Source organism: Lactuca saligna, chromosome 8 (assembly GCF_052625555.1).
Source record: "Lactuca saligna cultivar CGN05327 chromosome 8, ASM5262555v1, whole genome shotgun sequence".
NCBI classification, from domain to species: domain Eukaryota; kingdom Viridiplantae; phylum Streptophyta; class Magnoliopsida; order Asterales; family Asteraceae; genus Lactuca; species Lactuca saligna.
In genome coordinates, this window is record NC_136424.1 from 245,689,182 (window position 1) to 245,716,127 (window position 26,946).

At 39.0% G+C, this 26,946-nt stretch overlaps 1 protein-coding gene across 1 annotated transcript in view; it reads left to right on the forward strand.

The window, feature by feature from the left end:
* LOC145010575 (uncharacterized) overlaps positions 1–16,417 on the forward strand; it is a 34,859-nt gene extending 18,442 nt beyond the window's left edge. Inside the window, exon 2 of the mRNA XM_078969101.1 lies at positions 16,377–16,417. Within this exon, the coding sequence (XP_078825227.1) occupies positions 16,377–16,417 (41 nt within the window). The remainder of the gene's footprint in view (positions 1–16,376) is intronic.
* The last annotated feature ends 10,529 nt before the right edge of the window (positions 16,418–26,946 follow it).

The window sequence follows — 26,946 nt, forward strand, 5'->3', positions numbered from 1 at the left end:
AAAACTTGAGGGCAAGTTTTGAAACTCTTTAAAACTCTTGGTTTTCATAACTTATGAGTTAATGCATTTTTATGAATGAGACTTTTATTTTCCATAACTTGAGGACAAGTTATGGAATTCTATAAAAGCATTTAGATCAATTTTAACCAATAAAATTATCATGTAATTTGTCATTGATTAAATCTAACTCATAAGGCAAGATAATACCAAATCAACAATTTACAAGTAACTAGCTTATCATATAAACTAAAAATCATCTCAAAATTTTGATAATTATATTTTAACTAGATGAGGATAATCACTACCATATCATAAAAAATGAATTTTGTGATATAAAACAATTTGTGGTAATGATCCTAATCCAATTTAGGCCAAAAAAAAAAAAAAAAAAAAAAAAACCTTGCCATCAGACAGTGCAACTCGTCAAGTCGGGATTTGGACTCGTTGAGTTCATCATGAACTCATCGAGATCCTTAATGAACTCGTCGAGTTCCTTAATGAACTCGTTGAGTTCAGTCTGGCAGAAACAGTTTTTCATTTTGCTTCAAGTTTAAACAATCAACCATGCATCAATATAATAGAAAACTACCCTTGGATATGATACCATTGATGGGTTTAGAGCACTATAACAGCCTTATGGTGCACATACAACTGTAATGCTTTAGATCTAAGTTTTCTCTAAGTATACATGCAATATTGTATTCCAAAGCATGAAGCCTAACTAGCATATAAAATTTGGTATATGAATCATAAAAACTAGTTAGAAGAATATCTCTTGTTGTAGCTTGTTGTATTTGGCCTTTAAGAACTTAGCACCTCAAGTTTGATGCCTCAAATGATTCACAAAACACCACGAACAATTGCAGAACTTGAGAGAAAGCTTGGAGGCACTCAAAATTAGCTATAGTTTTTCTAAGAAGACTAGTGTGTTTGGTTATTGGCCAAGGGATTACATATATATAGTGTAGAATTCCAAGGGTTATGTGTAAACCCTAATTCTTACATTTAGGCTTGTAATGGACTAACACTTTATGGATCCTTACATAAGCTTAAATCATTACTAATCAATCATGGATTATTAGCCCAACCTATATGTATCATTGATTTACACAATCGGCCCCTGTATATTTAATTAGTCTCTTTTTATCATTAAATTAATTCCAAATTAACTCTTGATCAATACTAATTAAATAATATGATTCCTCAATTAATATGTTATACTTATAATATATCAATAAATCATAAATAACCTCTTTCTCAAATATCCATCCTATCAAATTGTTCTAGTGAATGCAACCCAAAATGGACCATGCTATTCTCGGGTCAAGTACGTACCAATTATAGTTTTGGGCTTAGACACCTAATCTAACACTCTCTCCATAGAACGCAGGAGCTCCGCACACATGAAACTCATAAAGAGAAAGAGTTCGAGATCTGATGATAGCCATAACCTCTACACGGAATGTACCCAGGCGCTCATCCAAGATCTCCAATATCCCCTCCTTGACTGAACCAAATATCACAGGAGTCTGCTCCACAATACCACGAGTAAGCTCCGATGTGATGAACTCCCGCATCTTCTTGCTAATCGACTCAGTACTTGCACCTAAGTTGGAACCCAAACTAGAACCAAAACCAGAACCACCTCCCTGAGTGCTCATCACCAAACTGAAATACAACTTGCCAAAGATCAGAACATACCCAGGAATCCTCCTCGCATAAGCTTCTTAGATACTCCAAGACTCTCCTTGATTCAAGTATGGATCCTGTGCTTTCAATAGTATGGGTGCAATACTACCTTTCGCACCTATCTATACCTTCCTCAAGGATCCTCTCGAATCCTCTAAGTCACCTTCTCAAACCAAAAACTCACTAAACCGCACCACTAAACCCACTGAAGCATAACCTAGGCTCTTCTAGGTTCCCGACCACAGCTAGCCCTCAGCTGTTGAAGGACTCCCACCAATGTCAACTACCATCCTCATGAATATAGTCACATGCAACAGAGATTAGTTAATCATTCGAGTAAAAGACTCAACCGACTCAACCCTAGAACAGTTGGACTCAAACAAGAGTTCCACAATAGGGTCAAATCCATCACTCTAAGATTATTTAGCCTGTACCACATGTGACTTAGCATATTCACTTAGCAGTCAATTCACATCACAAAGAGTCCCATAAATCACAAAGAAAGAATCATTTAGGAAACGGAAAATCTAACCAACATACACTAATCAAGCCATTCTATCCACTTATCTGGAATCTATACTAGCATGAAATTCTAAAGCTCATATAATCAGGCATATAAAGGCATCTCTCCTATCATATAATACTGAGCAGTTCCTTAGCCCTAATCTAGCATGCAATTTTCATAATGATATCATAATAAACATGTATTGGTATTTTGGGAAGCACTTACTTGAGCTTGGCCGATTGCATGCATCACACCCTTTCTTTGATTAGAAATTCCTTTTTAACTAAGTGTTTATTTTATAAAACATTTTACCAAACCCTTAGTTTGAGTTCAGGCACACCCGAGAGTATGCCCGAATCTCTCAAACCAAGGTTTTGATACCAACTTGTAACATCTCAAAAATCATAGGGTGAAAATTTCATTTTTAATATATATATATATATATATATATATATATATATATATATATATATATATATATATATATATATATTCAAGAATTCCTTTATCTTTATCCAAACAATTAGAAGTATTCTAGAGTAAAACAACTATCAAAGTAAATCCCAAAATCATGAATTGTGGAAAAACACAGGTGTATGCGCTGCGATCAAGCCCAACCCTTCCCTTTCGAACCAGATGGAGCTGAAACTATAAACCACAAACTTTAACCATAAAGCTTAGGGAGTTCCCCAAATACCCCATACCATACATATCAAACGAGCCACATGTAGCATACATATCCAGTAATTAATAAAAAGTGATATGTGCCAACCATAGTCTTGCCATTATGCCACAATTTGTATCATGGTGTTCATTGCCATGATGGGGACCAGAACCTTGGGTCTTACAGACAAGTTCCAGGAGCCACCTCCAAGTCTTCCATGAAAACATCACAAATACAACTAACATACAATTTACAACTACTTAACTAATTAACTATCATACTTTAGACTCTAGTCTTGCATACAGATTACCAGGAGCTGCCTCTGGTCCTTAATACAAAGTATCAAGGGTCAGCCTCGGGTCTTCCTATAATACATAAACTAAATGGGTCGGCATTAGTGCCTTCGACACGTAGAACAGTGAGGAGATTCACCTCGTGTCACACCCCCAAACCAGAACGGCGGAAACGTTCGGGGGCGGAGGACGTCATGTTCAATATCATAACAGTTCATAGAAAGGAAAGTACACACCACCATATATAATAGGTTGCTAAATGTTTACATAGTTGTATTCATTACATGTTAAAAATAAAGGTACATAAACTTCAATTAGAATGAAGTAATTAACGCCAGCGCGTTAATCCCAAAAGTTGAATCCCAACCTGCTTAGCGATTTCCTGAGAATACAAGTTATTTCAAAGAAAAAGTGTCAACAATTAAGTTGGTGAGTCCATAAGTTGTTTAGAAAAATTGGATGCCATTCCAAATTAGGTGTATGTTTTCCAGTAAACGTAGTGCTTCAACATGTAAAGAGTTGTGATTTGTGGTGTTGAAAATGAATGCATTAGTTCCAGAAAATCCCATATATGTTTATAAGTTGTAAATGATTGCACCGGAAAAATCCCTTCTTTTCCTATTTTGTTTGTATGCAGGAAACACTTTTATTTTTCCTCGCACATAATACCAGTCTCTAAGACCGAAAATTGTAAGAAACCACGTTTCTCGTAAATGTGTCATAGTTTTATATATAACAAAACTACGTGAAGATCGAACCGGTTGGATGAAGAATAGTTTTAATAACCACTCGTTCACCATAACTTAATATCATAATAATTGTATATCCGATGAGTTTTTATAACCATACTAAACATAATATGCCTGTAACGACGTTCTTCAGGCGTCGCATTGCTATGACAACTGTCACCCCAAAAGACGGACTGTAGCTAACAGTCAGGGTGCGGGATCATGACTTCCCGTATAGATCTATACACATTTGACACGTTCTCGTCGCGGGAGATTCTGGTTATAAACAGGCCTTACTGCAGTACTTTCTAATAAAGAAAAGTAAAGTTGGAAGATGTGCGCGTCTCATGGATTCTCAATTTAGTATATATTAACATGATAGTTTTGTATGCAAAGTTTAACCTTTCTCACAATGATTTGATAAACCGAAATCATAAGTTTTTAGAATGTATAAAATGTTTTAACAACGAAGATCATTATACTCCTCGTATAAGTCTAATGCACGATAATAACCGTATGTTTACTTGTATTCCCCCCCTAAAAGAGTTGTAAAAGTATTTAAAGATGTATTTAAAGTGTGTTAAAAAGGGGTATGAACTCACTTGACAACTTGAAGATAGCGAGATGGAAAAACGGCAGAGTTTCGTCTCGGGAAATGGATTTTTCCTCGGAAATCTCGGGATTTCTCGGGAGAAAATCGACCTTCGGATCTTGCACGAAGTGACCAGGGCTTCGGGGTAGTACGAGCACAGAAAACGAGGAAAAACGCAAGAGAAATGAGAGAAAATGAGCCCCTTTTTCGGAAGCCTTCGCATGCCCTTTTATAGGGAGGCTGGTCAGCCTTGGTACGCGGGTCGGATGGGATGGGTTCCTGGGTTCGCGGGTCGGATGGGACGTGTCGCTGGCACGCGGGTCGAATGGGACGTCGGGTCGGGTCTTTAGTTCGTGCACTTCGCATCTTCATTCTTACACCCTTCGCATCCCTTCGCATTTATCTCTTTAGAAATTCTACAATTTCATCATTTATGACCCCCATTTGCGAAGTTGAGTATTGATTTCCAAAAATGCGAAACTCCAGGGACAATGTTTGAAACCTTCTGTTTTCTTCCCCAATTCGCATTCTACTGTGAAATACTTCGCATCTTCATTCTTACACCCTTCGCATCCCTTCGCATTTATCTCTTTCGTATTTTATCTAATGTGAAATACTTCGCATCTTCATTCTTACACCCTTCGCATCCCTTCGCATTTATCTCTTTCGCATTTTATCTACTGTGAAATACTTCGCATTTTCATTCTTACACCCTTCGCATCCCTTCGCATTTATCTCTTTCGTATTTTATCTAATGTGAAATACTTCGCATCTTCATTCTTACACCCTTCGCATCCCTTCGCATTTATCTCTTTCGCATTTTATCTACTGTGAAATACTTCGCATTTTCATTCTTACACCCTTCGCATCCCTTCGCATTTATCTCTTTCGCATTTTATCTACTTAATCGAATGCGATTCACAAAATTTTCATTTCCAGATGCGAACACAGTTTAGTTCTTGAACTCTAAACTTGCGAAATCAAAAATTCATATGTTGAACCCATATGCGAATATTAACCCAATTGACTTCAAATGATGTCCGACTTGAGCGTTCTTTTCATGTATGTTTGTAGTTTAACGATATCTATGACTTTCATTTAGACACTTAAGGTCGTAAAGTGTTTTATTGAAACTTTGCGTTTTTACGTAACTTCGGATTGCCGGTTTTTGGTCGGAAAAACTTATAATGAGCATAACTTCTTCGTTATAACTCGGATTTTTGTGTTATTTATATGTTTGGAAACCTTATGAGAATAGCTACCACATAATGTACTCTAAATAGAGTTTTTGAATACTTCATTTTCTATTTCCTTTCAAAAGAAGATTACATGACTCGAGCTTTACTGACCTGAAATAACGGGTTGTTACATCATCCCCCCGTTAGAGGGAATTTCGTCCCGAAATTTTTTTTTTTTTTTTTTTTTATACAAAAGAAGAGTCTTAGGGGCTGGGGAAGAGATGTGGATATTTCTGTTGCATTTGGTCCTCTCGTTCCCACGTGATCTCGGGTCCCCTCTTAGCATTCCATCGGACCTTTACTATTGGAATGCGACTCTGTTTAGTTCGTTTAACTTCCCTATCCATGATCTCGACGGGTTCTTCCACAAAGTTAAGATTTTCATTTAGTTCGATCTCATCGAGTGGAATTACAAGTGTTTCGTCGGACAGACACTTCTTCAGGTTTGATACGTGGAATACTGGATGTACTTTGTTAAGCTCTATTGGAAGTTGGAGTTTGTAGGCTACTGGACCAACCCTTGAAATGATTTCGAAGGGTCCAATGTACCTAGGATTTAGCTTCCCACGCTTTCCAAAGCGTATCATTCCCTTCCAGGGCGAGACTTTCAGTAGTACCCGATCGCCGGTCTGGAATTCCAATGGTTTACGTCTTTTGTCGGCGTAGCTCTTCTGTCTATCCCTCGAGGATTTCAGTCGCTCTCGTATTTGCACGATCTTTTCGGTAGTTTCTCTGATGATCTCCGGACCAGTGAGGGTGCTATCAGGGACTAGACCTTTTGCTAGTTGGGTGTCGCCTACTTCCGTCCAGCACAGAGGTGATCTGCACTTACGGCCGTAAAGGGCTTCAAATGGAGCAGCATTGATACTAGTATGATAACTATTGTTGTAAGAGAACTCGACCAAAGGTAAGTGAACATCCCACGCTTTACCAAAGTCGATTACACATGCTCGCAACATGTCTTCCAAGGTTTGGATCGTTCTTTCGCTCTGTCCGTCAGTTTGGGGGTGGTAGGCTGTACTCATGTCCAATCTTGTTCCCATGGATTTTTGCAATGATTGCCAGAACCTAGACGTGAATCTGCTGTCTCTATCCGAGATGATAGACATTGGCACTCCATGGAGTCGTACGATCTCTCGGATGTAGGTTCTCGATAGCTTTTCCATTTTATCAGTTTCCTTGATCGGTAGGAAGTGAGCGGATTTGGTTAATCTATCGACGATTACCCAAATAGTATCTTGGCCACCCTGAGTTTTGGGCAGTTTCGTTATGAAGTCCATGGAAATCTGCTCCCATTTCCACTCAGGAATTTCAGGTTGTTGGAGTAGTCCTGAGGGTTTCTGGTGTTCTATTTTGATCTTGGCGCAAGTCAAACACTTGCTCACATATGTAGCGACCTCTGCTTTCATGTTTGGCCACCAGTAGAGTTGTTTGAGATCTTGATACATCTTGTCTGACCCGGGGTGTACGGAGTATGGAGTCTTGTGTGCCTCGTTCATAACTACCTCTTTAAGTCCACCAAACTTGGGCGTCCATATACGGTTCATGAGGTAGCGTGCTCCATCACTCTTGATTTCTAAATTCTTGTCCATTCCCCTAAGGGTTTCACTTGTCACGTTTTCGGGTTTTAAGGCCTCTATCTGAGCTTCCTTGATCTGTGTCGACAGGTGCGAATGGATTGACATGGCTAATGACTTCACTCTTCGGCCAGAGTACTCCTTCCGGCTAAGGGCATCTGCCACGACATTTGCCTTTCCTGGGTGATAGCGTATCTCACATTCGTAGTCGTTGAGTAACTCGACCCAACGTCGCTGCCTCATGTTTAACTCCTTCTGGTTGAAGATGTGTTGTAGGCTCTTGTGGTCTGTAAAAATAGTGCATTTGGTACCATATAGGTAGTGTCTCCAAATTTTAAGAGCGAAGACCACCGCTCCAAGCTCTAAATCATGAGTGGTGTAATTGACCTCATGCGTTTTTAGTTGTCTTGAGGCATATGCAATAACCTTTCCCCTCTGCATTAGTACACAGCCCAGCCCTTGCTTCGAAGCGTCGCAATATACTACAAAATCTTCGGTCTCTTCTGGGAGAGAAAGGATGGGCGCACTGCAAAGTGCCTGTTTCAAAGTCTGAAATGCAGAATCTTGCTTTTCTCCCCAATTGTAGGTCACACCTTTCTGGGTTAAGGCGGTAAGAGGCTTTGCGATGCTGGAGAAATTCTGGATGAACCGTCGATAATAACCAGCCAGGCCTAGGAATTGGCGAATTTCTGTTGGTGTAGTTGGCGCCGACCAGTTTTTAATAGCCTTAATTTTTGATGGATCCACGTGGATCCCTTCCTTACTGACCACGTGACCGAGAAAGTCCACCTTTCTAATCCAAAATTCACATTTTGAGAATTTTGCATACAGTCTCTCAGTCCGCAACGTCTCTAGCACTTGCCTCAGATGTTGACCATGCTCTTCTTTATTCTTTGAGTAAATGAGTATGTCGTCTATGAATACTATCACGAATTTATCCAAGAATGGACGACATACCCGATTCATTAGATCCATGAATACGGCCGGGGCATTGGTTAGCCCGAATGGCATCACTACGAATTCGTAGTGTCCGTATCGTGTTCGGAAAGCCGTCTTGGAGATATCACTCTCTAGGACTCGCAGCTGGTGATATCCCGACCTCAGATCGATCTTGGAGAAGTAGTTGGCTCCTTGGAGTTGATCGAACAAGTCATCGATTCGGGGTAGGGGGTATCGGTTCTTGATGGTAAGTTTGTTGAGTTCTCGGTAGTCAATGCACATTCTGAATGATCCATCCTTCTTTTTCACGAACAGCACAGGTGCTCCCCACGGTGAGAAGCTCGGTCTGATGAATCCTTTTCCCAGTAGTTCATTCAGTTGGCTGGATAGCTCTTGCATTTCTGCCGGGGCTAATCGATAGGGTGCTTTGGCTACTGGGGTAGCTCCGGGAACCAGATCGATTCGGAACTCCACTTGTCTTGCAGGTGGTATTCCTGGGAGATCCTCGGGAAAAACATCAGTAAAATCGCATACGCCTGGCACACTCTTGATATCTTGGACCTTGCGCTTCACATCCACAACATGTGCCAAGAATGCGTGGCACTCCTTGCGTAGGCATTTCTGAGCTTGGATACTTGAGATGATACGGAGAGTGGTACTTGGTTTGTCGCCCAAGATAACGAAAGTTTCGCCGGTTGGCAGATTAAGGCGAACGGCCTTATCGTAACATAGAATGTCCGCATGATGAGAACTCAGCCAGTCCATGCCAATGATGACATCAAAACTCTTAATCGAGACTGGCATGAGGTTGATTGAGAATGGATGATCATTTAAAGTTAAGGTGCAATTTAAGTATATCTCCTTAGTGCCTTCGGTTTTCCCGTTGGCCATTTCTACTATAAATGGTTCACTCAATGACTGTGGTATTGATTTTAGCAGGCCTTTAAAGCCGTGATTCACAAAACTCCTTTCCGCGCCACTATCAAACAAAATGCATGCATACGAGTTATCGAGAAGGAACGTACCCGTGACAACTGTAGGGTCCGCAATGGCTTCATCCTGCCCCATTACGAAAACTCGGCCCCTTCCACCGGTATTTCGGTTGTTTACCCTTGGGCAGTCCTTGCGGTAGTGCCCTGTGTCTCCGCATTCGAAGCAGGCGCGGTTTTCACCGGTATTAGTGGTGGGAACGGATGGTTGGATTGGCCCTTTACAATAGCGGGCTGTATGCCCCTTTTTATTACAGTTGGTGCATTGAAGATTTGGGCAAGGACCGCGGTGGTGGAAACTGCATCGGTTGCATTTAGGAAGTTTCCCAATGTATGAGCTTTTGGGGGAAGGGTTCGCAGGTACAGTAATAGCATGTGTCGCTATCGCTTGTTGTTTCCTGGGGTTTTCCTGGAGAGTTGGTCCCCTCCTCTTGTTCCAAGTCCTACTCTGACCCTGAGTCCCCCTGGATGGATATGCAGTTGTCGAAATGATACCGGGTCTTACTCCGTGGTCGATGAGTCGCTGGGCCAGGCGCTTAGTACTGTTGTAGGTAGCAGGGCTGGAAGCCAGGACATGCCCTTGAATCTGGGGTGACAACCCCCAAATGTACCTTTCGACCTTCTTTGATTCTGGGTTGACCATGGTAGGGCACAGTGCAGCGAGGTCGTTGAATCTAGTGGTGTAGGTGATTAGGTCAGACCCAGTCATCTTCAGATTCCAGAGCTCCTGCTCAAGCTTTTGTACTTCGCCCCTTGGGCAGTATTCTTCCAGTAGTAGAACCTTTAGGTCGTCCCAACTCATGGCGTTGGCGACAGTGAGCGTTACTGAATTCACATGGCTTTTCCACCAAGTGAGGGCTCGATCTACAAAGGTGCAGGCAGCGAACTTGACTTTGCTTGCTTCAGGGCATGAGCAGATCTCAAAGACCGTTTCGGTCTTTTCGAACCATTGCATTAGTGCAATGACTCCTCCCGTTCCATTAAAAGTTTTTGGCTTAGCGTTAGAGAACTCCTTGTAGGTACATTCTCTTCCTTGGCCATGACCCGTTCCATGATTTGGATGGTTTGTGCTGCTTCCCGCCCCTCCATTCCCTTGGGAGTTTATTTGTGAGAGGGCTGCAGTTACTGCTGCTGTGATAGCGGCCTGAACCATGGCTGGATCATAAGCTGGTGGTGGAGGTGGTGGTGGTGCCGTGCCCGGCCTGGGCCTCAGGTTTGGACGAGGAGGCATCTTGCTGCCAAAAGAAAGTTTTGGAAGAAAATTATAAGTTTTGGCAGTTCGTAGTTAAATGATATTGAATGAACTTCTATTAGATCTAAGAAGTTGAGTTTAATTGACACAATATTTTAAGCTTGAAAGTAAAGTTTGAATAGATGCATCAATAAATCGAACTATTTGCACATGATTAACAACGGTGAGAAAGCGATATGCCCTTATATATATTAAACATATAGTTGTGTTACAGCGGGGTCTAGACAAAATTCCTTGGCCTCTCTAAAGGCCTCCGATTACGGGAAATTTTAAAGAAAGTAATACTTTTATCCGAAGTCCTAGTTTATAACAAAATTTGAGAGTTGGGCAAGTACTACTTGCGGTGCGCCTTGCGTTTTGAGCTCGACTCTGTGTCGGACTGCTTTGACCCCATGAGACGTCTGTCAAACGCAGCTTGTTGTTCTCTTAATTCTGCGAAGGCCGCGTTTGTTTGTGCTTGAAACGCTTCGGCGCGAATGTGGATGTCGTTCTGTATCAACTCTAGGCGGTTGATATCAGCCGTGTGATTTTGCACCTCCACATTGACCTCTCGAATTCGGTTGGCTTGCACTCCAGATTGATAGCATTGGTTGGCAAGTTTGCCAACCATGACCGGAAGTGCGCGATCGGCTGATCCCCCGCCTCTTACGTCATAGAAGTCTCGGCACATGCCGTAAGGAGGGCGTAAGCTTTGTTGTTGGCTCCAATGATGGAGGTGACTTCCCCACACTGGAGTGGGTCCTCGGAAATTCCTCACGTGGACAGGAGGTTGTAGGGCTGGTGGATTTATAATTTCTGGCTCCGAATCCGTACCAGAGTCGTTTCCTGCCTCCACATTTATAGGCTCTTCGTCTTCTTCAGAATCTGATTCGATCCACCCACCATTTCCTTGGTTGTGGTAGTAGGGGTCATTGAGGTGATGGAATCCCGCCATTTAGGCTGTACGAGAATAGGGATAAAAGTTTACTATAAGTTAGAGCATATGAAACTTACTCTCGAGTTTAATGGTTGACGGCACTCGAATACACTCTCAATATTCCCTAGTGATATGCTTTTGGAAATTTTAAAATTTGTTGTCCATTACAGGCACTCCTTGGCATATGTGTAGTCGGCTCTTGGACAAATATAGTTGATCAGGCTATATCCTTCCCAGTTCCGATTACATGTCCCAAGGCATACCTGCACTGCACAACTGATATATAATACTTCAACGTGGTTTTAATTATGATACTGACCATCTTGTTGTTGTGAAATGAATGCATGCCTACATTAAAAACTAAATAAAGAATTTTTTTTTTTAAAAGTACGAATCTTACTCAGAGTGTTTTTACCCAGTTGAGTTTATAGTTGTATAACAAAAGAAATGGTTTTGATATACTTAATTCCCTATAAACAATGCTCTGATACCAATCTGTCACACCCCCAAACCAGAACGGCGGAAACGTTCGGGGGCGGAGGACGTCATGTTCAATATCATAACAGTTCATAGAAAGGAAAGTACACACCACCATATATAATAGGTTGCTAAATGTTTACATAGTTGTATTCATTACATGTTAAAAATAAAGGTACATAAACTTCAATTAGAATGAAGTAATTAACGCCAGCGCGTTAATCCCAAAAGTTGAATCCCAACCTGCTTAGCGATTTCCTGAGAATACAAGTTATTTCAAAGAAAAAGTGTCAACAATTAAGTTGGTGAGTCCATAAGTTGTTTAGAAAAATTGGATGCCATTCCAAATTAGGTGTATGTTTTCCAGTAAACGTAGTGCTTCAACATGTAAAGAGTTGTGATTTGTGGTGTTGAAAATGAATGCATTAGTTCCAGAAAATCCCATATATGTTTATAAGTTGTAAATGATTGCACCGGAAAAATCCCTTCTTTTCCTATTTTGTTTGTATGCAGGAAACACTTTTATTTTTCCTCGCACATAATACCAGTCTCTAAGACCGAAAATTGTAAGAAACCACGTTTCTCGTAAATGTGTCATAGTTTTATATATAACAAAACTACGTGAAGATCGAACCGGTTGGATGAAGAATAGTTTTAATAACCACTCGTTCACCATAACTTAATATCATAATAATTGTATATCCGATGAGTTTTTATAACCATACTAAACATAATATGCCTGTAACGACGTTCTTCAGGCGTCGCATTGCTATGACAACTGTCACCCCAAAAGACGGACTGTAGCTAACAGTCAGGGTGCGGGATCATGACTTCCCGTATAGATCTATACACATTTGACACGTTCTCGTCGCGGGAGATTCTGGTTATAAACAGGCCTTACTGCAGTACTTTCTAATAAAGAAAAGTAAAGTTGGAAGATGTGCGCGTCTCATGGATTCTCAATTTAGTATATATTAACATGATAGTTTTGTATGCAAAGTTTAACCTTTCTCACAATGATTTGATAAACCGAAATCATAAGTTTTTAGAATGTATAAAATGTTTTAACAACGAAGATCATTATACTCCTCGTATAAGTCTAATGCACGATAATAACCGTATGTTTACTTGTATTCCCCCCCTAAAAGAGTTGTAAAAGTATTTAAAGATGTATTTAAAGTGTGTTAAAAAGGGGTATGAACTCACTTGACAACTTGAAGATAGCGAGATGGAAAAACGGCAGAGTTTCGTCTCGGGAAATGGATTTTTCCTCGGAAATCTCGGGATTTCTCGGGAGAAAATCGACCTTCGGATCTTGCACGAAGTGACCAGGGCTTCGGGGTAGTACGAGCACAGAAAACGAGGAAAAACGCAAGAGAAATGAGAGAAAATGAGCCCCTTTTTCGGAAGCCTTCGCATGCCCTTTTATAGGGAGGCTGGTCAGCCTTGGTACGCGGGTCGGATGGGATGGGTTCCTGGGTTCGCGGGTCGGATGGGACGTGTCGCTGGCACGCGGGTCGAATGGGACGTCGGGTCGGGTCTTTAGTTCGTGCACTTCGCATCTTCATTCTTACACCCTTCGCATCCCTTCGCATTTATCTCTTTAGAAATTCTACAATTTCATCATTTATGACCCCCATTTGCGAAGTTGAGTATTGATTTCCAAAAATGCGAAACTCCAGGGACAATGTTTGAAACCTTCTGTTTTCTTCCCCAATTCGCATTCTACTGTGAAATACTTCGCATCTTCATTCTTACACCCTTCGCATCCCTTCGCATTTATCTCTTTCGTATTTTATCTAATGTGAAATACTTCGCATCTTCATTCTTACACCCTTCGCATCCCTTCGCATTTATCTCTTTCGCATTTTATCTACTGTGAAATACTTCGCATTTTCATTCTTACACCCTTCGCATCCCTTCGCATTTATCTCTTTCGTATTTTATCTAATGTGAAATACTTCGCATCTTCATTCTTACACCCTTCGCATCCCTTCGCATTTATCTCTTTCGCATTTTATCTACTGTGAAATACTTCGCATTTTCATTCTTACACCCTTCGCATCCCTTCGCATTTATCTCTTTCGCATTTTATCTACTTAATCGAATGCGATTCACAAAATTTTCATTTCCAGATGCGAACACAGTTTAGTTCTTGAACTCTAAACTTGCGAAATCAAAAATTCATATGTTGAACCCATATGCGAATATTAACCCAATTGACTTCAAATGATGTCCGACTTGAGCGTTCTTTTCATGTATGTTTGTAGTTTAACGATATCTATGACTTTCATTTAGACACTTAAGGTCGTAAAGTGTTTTATTGAAACTTTGCGTTTTTACGTAACTTCGGATTGCCGGTTTTTGGTCGGAAAAACTTATAATGAGCATAACTTCTTCGTTATAACTCGGATTTTTGTGTTATTTATATGTTTGGAAACCTTATGAGAATAGCTACCACATAATGTACTCTAAATAGAGTTTTTGAATACTTCATTTTCTATTTCCTTTCAAAAGAAGATTACATGACTCGAGCTTTACTGACCTGAAATAACGGGTTGTTACACCTCGAATGCTGAAGCTCACTAAAAGAAATCCGTAACTGTTGCCCTGACGAATCCCCGAGCTATTAGTACAAAATAACACCCAATTAGCAATTAGGTTCCAATCTATGGTCCATAATCCATACTTGGGATAAAAATGACCATTCTACCCCTGGCCCAACTTGAACCAAAACTGAGGTCTGGATCCAATAACCAAAAAGGCGAAAAACGAAAAGATCCACAAAGGCCCATTAGTGGCCCAATTTTCCAAATTCGACCCAACCCCTATATGGGCCTTATCCTAAGCCCAATAATTCCCTTAGTCCAACATTTGATCTTATATGGCCCAAATAGGCCCAAAGCAACAAGGTGGTCCAAAGATGCGAAGCCCAAAAACATAGCAAGCTCAAAGCCCAGCTCAACGAAACCAGGTCATGGCAAAATCTAGGTACATTAGGCGTACATCCAGTTACGTGGGGCGTAACGTCGCTTATTCCAAAACTCATTTTCTAACTTAACCACTAAAGCACTTTGCACGTAAACTTTAGAGAACCTTAAAATAAAGCTCTTAATGCATAAAGTCGGCACCTTTATGCATTTTCAAGACTTGATGGGAGCTAACAACCATTCTAATCCAGCTAGAACATGCATGGACCAAAAGCAAGGACCAAGATAACATTTTTACGAACTTATAGACTTAGAAAGGGCAAGATCTAGCAATATTGGCTCTAGGAGTGGCTCAAACTCACAAGGAGGATTCAAAACCCAAAAATAAGCACAAATCTATCCCTAAACCCATAAAACATAACAAGAAGACAAGGTATGAACTTGATCCCTTAAATAAGTTGGAAATGAAGCCAAGAGTCTAGATATATAAGTCTTCCTTTGAACCACAAGCTAGCACCAAGCACCCTTTCCTTGAAAATGAGCAAAAGCACACCAAAACGCACACTTAGATCTCTCAAACACTCAATGAGAGGTTAGGGTTTCCGAAATGAGGCTAGAAGTCAATGGAGAATGAGAAATGAAGGAGCCTTGATTTTATAAGGATGCTTAAATAGTGCCCAAACCCTAAAAATTAGGGCGTGGCACTATGCTCATTATGTTGGGCGTACTCACCTAAGGCACACGCCACTTACCATGCACGCATGGAACTAATTTGCAAAACTTTTCCATTAAAGGCCATTTCTGCCAATAATTTAAATTGCTCTAACATCCTCATCTTAGGTTCGTTTCCAACGGAATTATATCCACATGAAAAGGTGGCGAGAAGCCCTATGCTTCTAACAAATCATCATTGCCTTTAAATTTCCCTAACTAGAACCCAAAATTCATAAAAGACCGAGTTATTAAATTACGATTATACCCTTGGCCTCTGAAGACACCATCGAACACTTGGATCACTTAAACCATAACACCCACATCCGAAAAGGGCCAAATCCTTTCTTCCCTAAGGCCCTAAGACTCATGACAACTGAAGATTGGGCCGTAGCCCTTAAGAACGAAGAAAATCCAAAACCGAGTGTTATAAAAGAGTTCCAAATATGTGAATTAAGCGAGAGTGAGTTTGTTTGAGTCTTTCTTGGTTCTTGACGTCTGAAATGCATGTGTGAGCATTGTTTTTCCGTCTTTCTCTTATAACGTTCTCAAAGGATACGGCGAAACCACTTTATGTTTAGTGGTTTTTATGGAAGGATCGGGTCTTTTCAAAAGCTTCTTGACCCAAAAAATAATCTTTGTGACCAATTTTTTTGAGTCATCTTCTTTTCCGTGAGTGATAGAGTGCGAGGTTCGAGAGCGTTTTGTACGAACAAATGCTTTATTGGATCAATTTTTGCAAGCATTAGTAGGTGAGGAGATAGCGTATGATCTGTGTGCTAAGCAAGCATCAAACATTTTCTACTTCAGCAACTTCTACTTATATTTGTTTTGTGTTTTAAAATAACTTTAGTTTCTCTTTTGTTTTTCTTTTAGATGATGAAAAACAAACTGAAAACTATAATGCTTCTAATTAATTGAATCTTATTTTATAATCCATTTTTATTATATATATATATATATATATATATATATATATATATATATATAAAGCAAAGTGATGTCTTTATGACAATTCGTCAAGTCCGATCGAGAAACCTGCGCCCAAAGTGCTTACATAGCCGCTCAGCATTTGGCTAAGATCTTAAATAACTGATTCATAAACCACTCGAGCTTTATTTCAGTCTTTTGTGAAGTGTTCGCATAGCGATTCAAGTCCTAACAACTTGATGTCAGACTGTTCAGTATAAGGTACATCTAAGTCCTCTAACATAGATAACATAAAGACTAGGATTAAATGCTTAACATAACGACTCCTATGCTTTCACGAAAGAAGAAGGAGCTCAGAGACATTTAACAATGGATTGTATTAGTGTTCCACGCTATCTCAACTCCTAGTTCTAGTAGTACAAGCTCGAATCTGATCTATAAGAATAGATCTTAGGCAGAAATAGAGCTCTTTGAAATTGAAAGCGGTATTCCCCCTTATATATATATATATATATATATATATATATATATATATATATATATATATATATATATATATATATATCCCAAAATAAATAGAATCATGTAATTCTCTCCAAGGGCTGCTGAACTAACGACTCTATTAGAAATGAGAATTATCAATTTTTACACGAATTTTCAAGTGGTTGAGATTGGTCGAGTGATCTCAGTTAGAGATGAGATTGCACGTATTTATGGGTTGAACGAGATTCAAGTTAGGGAAATGGTTGAATTTGCTAAAGGTATGAAAGGAATAGCCTTGAATCTTGAGAATGAGAATGCAGGTATCGTTGTCTTTGGTAGTGATACTGCTATTAAAGGAGATCTTGTCAAGCGCACTGGCTCTATTGTAGATGTCCCTGTGGGAAAGGCTATGCTAGGGCGTGTGGTAGACACCTTGGGAGTACCTATTGATGGGATAGAGGGTCTAAGCGATCACGAGCGAAGACGTGTCGAAGTGAAAACCCATGTGATTATTGAATGTAAATATGTGCATGACCCTATGAATACTAGGTTAACAGCAGTAGATAGCTTGGTTCCTGTAGGCCGTGGTCAACTAGAACTTACAATCAGGGACCGAAAAATCGGAAAAACAACTATTGCTATCGATACCATATTAAACCAAAAGCAAATGAACTCAAGGGGCAACTATGAGAGTAAGACATTGTATTGTGTCTATGTAGCGATTGGACAGAAACGCTCAACTATGGTACAATTAGTTTGAATTCTTTCAGAAGCGAATGTTATGGAATATTCCATTCTTGTAGAAGCCACCGCTTCGGATCTTGCTCCTCTGCAATATCTAGCCCCATATTTTGGCTGTGCCATTGGGGAATATTTCCACGATAATGGAATGCATGCATTAGTAATCTATGATGATCCTAGTAAACAGGCAGTGGCATATAGACAAATGTCATTATTGTTACGCCGACCACCACACTGTGAGGCTTTCCCAAGGGATGTTTTATATTTACATTCCCGTCTCTTAAAAAGAGCCACTAAACAATCGGATCAGACAGGACGCAGGTAGCTTGACCGACTTACCCATCATTGAAACACAAGAAGAATCCAAAAAGTAATTCAATGATTTCACAATAGGAATATTACATAATAATTTAAAATTATTAAAATTGATAGAATATGGCAACTTGTATTTTTTTATATACGATTATCTATTTTTCTTATGAAATTAACAACCCTAAAAAAGTAAAAATAATTATATCAAGGTTTTGTATTATAAAATTTATAAATAACTTGTGTTCTCTAACCAAATTAACAGCCCTAAAAATGATAGCATCAAGGTTTTGTATTCTAAAATTTATAAATAACTAAGTATTCCCAAGATAGTCTTTTTTTTTAAGATAAAGTCGGTAAGTAGCAAGAATTGTTAGATTTTTTGATTGTTTAAGTTTTGGAGTATTATTTGTTAAGTTATTGGCTATTCTTGATTTTTTAAAGTTTCAAAAATCATTCCTATTTATTTACGGAAAGTTTTAAACCAAAGATTTTTCCTTTTCTTTAATATATATATATATATATATATATATATATATATATATATATATATATATATATATATATATATATATATATGGGAAAAGTGAATATACCCTTAAGTGTATATAAGCTTAGGTACCCAAACACATCATAATACGTCATTTTCTTATATATATTTATTATAATGTTCCTTAAACTTCAATCTTAACTTGATTTACTTTCAAGATATTCGAAATTTCAGTATTATCTTTCTCGTCAATCACGTATTTTTGCCGAACATCTACTAGGCCATATATATTGTAGTTGAAAATGAAAATTATGTAAGAGTAAGATAAATATCTAATTTATAAAAATCTTGAAAGTACGTCAAGTTAAAAGTTAAATTATAAGAACATTGGACAATTAGAAAGTTTTATATGATGCAAAACGATTTAGTATGGTGAGTTTGGGTACCTAAACTTATATACATTTAAAGTATATTTACTTTTCTATATATATATATATATATATATATATATATATATATATATATATATATATATATATATATATTGAATAATTAACTCTTACGGAAAAAAGATAAGGGTATGCAATTCCTTTTCTTTAATATATATATATATATATATATATATATATATATATATATATATATATATATATATATATATATATATATATATACTACTTATAAAAGAAATCTAACTATTTCTATAAATAGATTGAATATAATAATATTATTTTTTTAAGACGTCCAAACTATTAAGCTTGAAGTACAACCCATTTATAATATAATAATATTAAAACTTTAACCCTATCCTTTATCCCTAAAAATCTCGTATCAAATTAATAGAAGAATTCATTTGCAAATTGAACCCGCCAATCTCAACACTTCAGTCATTTGAAGCGGTCAATGTCAACAATTTATAGAGGATCTCTTCTCTCACATTGGTAACAAGCCATCTCATAATATCTATCTTCGTAATCCCTTCAAAGTAAGAAATATACGCACACTCTCTCGAAGAACCCTAACCAGTAACCAAGACAGTATAACCACCACCACCACAGCCGCTCTGCCTCCTTCCGCCTTCAACCAACCACTATCACGACTACCGTCCTTCCTCTCACCTACGACATGAACTTTCTTTTGGAACATAATATTTTTCTTTAAAAAAATATCGTTGAAAGAAGCTATTTGTCCCCGCCGCTGTGCGCGGGTAACGGCTAGTATATATATATATATATATATATATATATATATATATATATATATATATATTATATATATATATATATATATATATATATATATATATATATATATATATATATATATATATATATATATATTGAATAATTAACTCTTACGGAAGAAAAATAAGGGTATGGAGGTATGCAATTCCTTTTCTTTAATATATATATATATATATATATATATATATATATATATATATATATATATATATATATATAGGGCTAGGTTCAAATGTTCTTGACATCTATTGTGTGCCCATATGCACAAATCTGGACCAACGGATGAAATAGAATCAATGATCTTGATCTGAGGGTCTATGATATTAAAATAGGGTAACATGTACCATATAATAACATAAATTTCACCATAAGGGTATTTTGGTCAATTAACCTATATTAAAAAAGGAAATTTCCAGATTTTAAGGGATAATTAATACCCTTATTTTTAAAAATATGAATTTTCTAAATTTAATTCGAATATAATTTTTAATAATATCCGATTTCATTCTGTTAGAATGACATGAAAATCAACCATAAACTAGTAAATATATTTTTGACTTTATTCTTGTAGAATATGATTATATTCAATATTTATATATATTAACATGCTTAAAGAATTATATTACATATTATCAACACTAACATTTTATAAAGAATACATGTCTTCTTGCACTAATAATATATCAAATAATTACATTGTATGATTGTGATACAAAGAATATTCTTGAATAACAACAAAATTCTGAAAGAATGACAAGTGTAATTCTTTAAAACATAACAAGATTCTTAAAATGTGAGTGTGATCAATCTTTGATTCATTCTTCAAACATTTCCTATCATGTCTTCAAACCATTCTTCAATCAATTCCTATAAAAAATGCAACAAAAACTAAGAATGGTTAAAAAAAATATCGTATTCTTTAAGAATAACTTTACTGAACATGTTCATTCTGTGGAAAAATATCATAGCAAATCTATTACAAAAAAGGCAAACACAAATTCTAAAAGAATCATTAACTCTAAAGTGCAATTACCATTACTGCACTACCATTATTCTGACAGAATATATATATATATATATATATATATATATATATATATATATATATATATATATATATATATATATGCCATTTTAAATTTTGGCAGAATGCATATAATATTTTAAATTGGCATTATGGGTTGTAATTCTGATAGAATATAGCAAACATTAAAAAAATTGTAACTTATTCTAATAGAATGTAATCTTCAAAGTATAAATTTTGATAAAATTCAACACGTTCATTCTGTGATCAATCGGAAGACATGAATATAAAAAATACCTAGATTTCACCGGAGAAGAAGAATCGGCGACCACCACCACATCCTCTCCACCTCTTGACCTGCTTCGATCGGAGCAACAGCCCCACCCCGTTGCTTCTCCTTTTGTTCTTCGGTCTAATCACTCATCAGAGATCGATACCTCCTCCCCTCGCTTTCTTTCTCTTTTGTTCCCATCGATCAAGGCCTATGAAGATTCGACTTCATCGTTGATTTCTTTGCCCCATCGGAACCCCTCCTGCCCTCTGATGCCCTCTGATCAAACCTCTAGCACATCTTCCCTTCTACAGTACCCCAAAACCTCCGAAACCCCACTGAATAGCAGGGACCAATGCTAAGAAAACGAGAGGGAGGATAAATCGATGTATACGTGATCGGCTAGGGTTTTTTTCAACAGATTTTGACTACATTCCATATTTAAATGAATAATAAAGAACATATTAATTATCTACCATATTTAAATATGTCAAGATTACTATAATACATTTAAATGATTTATTTAATAATTAATTATTTCCTGAATTCTTATTGGTGCACACAGTCACACAATAGTTGTCAAAAACATTTGAACATATCTCTCTCTCTCTCTCTCTATATATATATATATATATATATTGAATAATTAACTCTTACGGAAGAAAAATAAGGGTATGCAATATCCTTGTCATAGATCCACCCATACGGTTAGTTGAGATGTAACATTCCATACATAAGGTATACAGTTCAACACTTCACATATCCAAAGTGTTGTTATTTTTTTGGATTTGGCCTCTCAGTGAACCTTATAAAACGTTTATATAAATTGCTCAGAGATTTAATATTTTTAATAATATAAAGGATATACAAATTAAAAATAATAATTACAATAGATTATACATCTAAATTAGAAACTAAATAATAGCTTTATGAAATATATCCTCAATATAACCGAGAAAACACAGATAAAACCGAGGTTGGCTCAACTCTAAGAGAAAGCAATGTAATTATGTAAACCAAAGTGTTTTTTGCTCAACGGTATCAGGTGTTGTCCTCCCTCTTTGAGGTTGAGAATTCAAGTCATATATGAATTTAATGTATAGTTTAGTAGTATGTTAGACTTGCCGTTTAAAAAAAAAATTAGGTAAACTTTTCAATTAATGCTTCTTTTAATATGCTCGATCGTTTAATTAACCTGAAAGTTAATACATGGCTTTCTAATCACATGACTTTCTAAAATATGGGGAATATTACAAACCACATTCTGCTGGCCACTTTTATCATATTTGAAGAATGGGATAATGACTTGAAAGGGTAACGAACTTTCGACTTTTGTTACATTTAGTCACTAAACTTTTTTTCGTTATCTATTTGCCATTGAACTATTGAAATTGTTTACATTTTACCCTTATAAGGGTAAAATGTGAACAGTTTCAATAGTTCAATGGCAAATAGATAACGAAAAAAACTTTAGTGACTAAATATGAACAAAATCGAAAGTTCGTTTCCCTCTAAAAAGTTCAATGAATAAATGTGAACAAACCTCTTCTTGTATTATGTTTTAGCAAATTATTTATTTTTGTTAAATTATAGCAACATTTGTTGATGAAGAAATCTATGAAATTTAAAAAAAAAAAAACAAAAAACAAAAAACAAAACCCTGAAAATATATTTTTAAAAAAAAAACAAAAAACCAAAACCGAAATAAAAAACCAATGGTTTGACATTTTCCAAAATAAAAAATCAAAATTTCCAATCTGATTTTGGTTTTACAAAAAAATGAACCATTCTGTAACGACCCGTTCCCGGTATGTTGATTTATTGGTAATATTAGTGAGTTTTTCAAGAGGGACTCGGCGAGTTCTAGCCTGACTCGCCGAGTAGGGTCGCGTCTGAGGGCACGCGTGAGCCGGGGACTCGACGAGTCCATATCCCCGACTCGGCGAGTCCATCTGTCTGGGTGAAACCCTAAAATCCCCGGGTTGCCCACTATTTATACCACCTTATAGCCCCCATTCTCGCCTCCCTCACCCTGAGAACGCAGTGATAGAGCCCCAAACCTCCATTGAAGAGCTTATATGTGTTTTGGTGCCATTTTGTGAAGGTGTGAAGAAGGAGAAGAAGGAAGAAGCAAGGAGAAGGGTTGTAGTGCAAAGATCCAAGGCCAAATCAGAGTTTATTGAGGTATTTTCGGAGTTCCATCTTATTATATGCTTTAAACTTCCATTAGGGCTCTCCTAAGAGCTAGTTGGTGCTTGTTTCAAGCTTTACACTTGCATGAATGTCTTATTAAGTCGGAATATCTATGGATCTGAATGTTGGGGTGTTGTAGAGCCCAGATCTACTGTCTTTTTGGAGTTATATTGCATGATAACCATAGATCTACCCATTTTATGCATCTTTTAGCCTTATTTCCCTTATTCATGAGGTTGTGCACGTAAAGTTGGAAACTTTACGTGGTAAAACAGCTTATTGGATTCAGATCTATCAATTGTATGCATTGGATTCAAACAAAATCAAGTAAAAATCAGTTGCATGGCGGCGACTCGGCGAGTCGGAAGAACGACTCGACGAGTCGGGTCGCGAGTCTCGAATCCTTCAGTTTTATCAGTGTCGAGTGGACGAGGTGAGTTAGAGAGTGGACTCAGCGAGTTGAGGGTGAACTCAGTGATGGAGGGACTCGGCGAGTTGTTCATCAACTCGGCGAGTCCAAGGCAATCTTCTTGGGATCAAGAACAACTCGTCGAGTCTGTTCATACGACTCGGCGAGTTGGATGAAGATTGTCTGAGTTCTGGGATCAGGAGGGTACTCGTCGAGTCGATGCCAGACTCGACGAGTAGCAGTGAGTAAAAGTGAAAAGTGAGAGTAGGACTCGGCGAGTTGGGTGGCCCAACTCGGCGAGTCAGCCCAAAGGAGAGTTGACTTTGACCGAGGTTAAAAGAGTCATTTTACCCAAGCGCAGTGTTTAGTATTTGATTGAGTGTGTTTATGGATTGTAGCCGAGGAGATTCAAGAGCAGCCGCCGTTAGCTTTCCGAGCCACACACTCAGCAGCCAGCTTACGAGGTGAGTTTCCTTCCAATAGGAACGGGTCTAAGGCCACAATGCCGGCCCGTTCAGTTAGCAGTTGTTTCTGGATTTAGGTCCGATGCAGTAGTTGGTATGTTCGATGCCTTCGTGGTTCGAACAGGATTTATGTGCTATGTTTTATGTGTTAAGTACTATGTGTTCCGGGCCACGGCCCGATGTAGCATGTCGTATATGTGTTATACTAGTTGATGTGTTATGCTATGCCATGTTCAGTCAGACAGTTCCGAACTTCGGTCCGATGCAGTTAGTTCCGGACTTCGGTCCGATGCAGGGGACAAGGTCCCAGTCAGTTCCGGACTTCGGTCCAATGCAGTTAGTTCCGGACTTCGGTCTAATGTAGGGGACGAGGTCCCAGTCAGTCCCGGACTTCGGTCCGATGCAGTCAGTTCCGGACTTCGGTCCGATGCAGTTAGTTCCGGACTTCGGTCCGATGCAGGGGACAAGGTCCCAGTCAGTTCCGGACTTCGGTCCGATGCAGTTTCCGGGCTTCGGCCCGATGCAGTGGGCAAGGCCCAATATGTCTTTATATGTTATTGTATGGTATGTGGTAGTTTGGGGGAGCTCACTAAGCTTCGTGCTTACAGTTTCAATTTGGTTTCAGGTACTTCCGCAAGCAAAGGGAAGAGCTCGGGGTGACAGCATCGCACACACCACAGCATAGCTTTTATCCTGGGGATGTCTTTTGATGTTATGGATTGATGTTGTATGACACAGTTTTCCGCACAATATTTTATTACGTTTTGGGGATACATCGCGTATGTTTTATGTTATGATACTTATATTACGGTTTAGATTATATTAAAAAACGAAAATTTTTGGGTCGTGTTTTTGGGTCGTTTCAAGTTGGTATCAGAGCCGTGGTTTGAGGGATTCGGATACACTTCCGGGTGTATCTGAACTCAAACTAAGGGAAATAAAAGATTTTAGTAAAATAAAAACGTTTTACAAAAAGAATTTTGAAAGCACGTGGAAAGAAAGAATTGTTTTTAACAAGATAGAGGTGTGTGCATGCGGTCAGCCGAGCTCAAGTAAGTACTCCCAAATTACCCATACAAGTTATTTGTTCAGTTTCAGTTTCAGTATAACAGCATGCTAGTATAGGGCTAAGGATCTAGGAGAATGCCTTATGTGCCTGCTTATGTGTTACAGCTTTATGAGTATTGCATGCTAGAATTGAGTAGACAGCAGTAGGATAGCCTGTTTAGGTTATGCCTGATAGTATGAGCTTAGCATCCTATGCCAGTGCAGTTTCTTGTTATAAGAATAGTTTTGCCCGAGTCTATTTCCCGTGTCCGAATGCTGCTTGCTTCGTGCTTAGTGGGGTTCTGAGTAGTGGGAGTTAGCCATTAGGTGAACACATCACACCACATGTGATCATGTTTGAATAATCCCAGAGTGCTGGAACTGGCTCTACTGCGCAGCTCTTGTTTGAGTCCAACCGTTGTAGGGACGGATCTTTTACTTGAAGGATTATCTGATCCTCATCACATGTGATGGTGTTTAAGTGGTGACTAACTGGCATTATGAGGAGACCTACAGCAGCTGAGGACCAGTCGCGTTGAGCTTGAAGTTTCCCTAGGGCAAGCCTAGGATGAGAGTAGCAGAGAATGGCAGTAGTAGAAGTGACTTGGTGGAGTCAAGGCAGTTCTTGAGGAAAGTATGGATAGATGTGGAAGGTAGTAGGGGCCCATACTACTGAAAGCAGAGGATCTGTACTCGAATTAAGGAAGGCCAAGACAAGACCAGGAAGCTAGTAGTAGTATCATGATCCCTTGAGATATTTCAGTGTTCTGATGTTGTTATGATATGTTTCAGAATGGTAGTTTTGCGTCCGAGGCCAGCAGCCGGCAGGTCAGACGCCGGAGGGGGATCAGGATCGGGATCAGGCCCGGAGGTCGGGCAGATGGATGAGCAGACTAGGGAGTTCCTTTCTTCTGAGATTACCCGCATCATACTAGAGCAGACTCCTGTGATCTTCGGTTCGATCAAGGAGGGTATTTTAGAGCTGATGGATGAGAGATTGAGTACTTTCCGTGCCGAGATGGCGGCCGTGATGGGGTCGCGCACACTTACGTTCAGGGAGTTCAAGGCATGCGGGGCTCCTGACTATCATGGGGCACGGGACCCCATAGCGAGTACCAGGTGGTTGGCGAATGTAGCCAACGCATTCCGCACTAGCAGATGTCCCGAGGGGGACAAGGTCAGATTGGCGTCCTGTCTTCTGAAGGACAGGGCACGAGACTGGTGGGAGGAGGTCGGACATGCCATCGGGGATGATGCGGCACTGGATGCCATGACCTGGGCTGATTTCTCTACCAGGTTCAGAGCGGAGTTTGCACCGGTCATCGAGGTGCAACAGTTAGCTAGGGAGTTCCAGGATCTTACCCAGACTACCGAGACAGTGGCGGAGATCACCGCCAAGTTCAGGGAGAGGGCCCTTCTTGTTCCTCAGTATGCAGCCGATGAGGAGATGAAGAAGGCCCGTTATCATGAGATGCTGCGGAGCGACATTCTCATGTTTGTGAGCCGGTCCAGTTGTAAAACGCTGGACGACATGATTGCTAGAGCCAGAGAGAGGGAGATTGATCTCGAGATGGAGAAGAAGAGGAAACCGGAGGCGGTTTCGGGTTTAGGCAGTGTGGGCAAAAAGCCCAAGGTTTCAGATCACAGGTCTAGGGGTCAGCAGAGCCACGGTCGGTGTGGCAAGTGTGGGAGGTTGCACGAGGGGGCGTGCAAGGCAGGGAGTTCCGGCTGCTACAAGTGCGGTCGGACTGGGCATTTGAGTAGGGATTGTACGGCCCCTGCTACTACGGTTACAACATCAGATCTGATTTGCTTTCAGTGCAATCGGAGGGGACATAAAA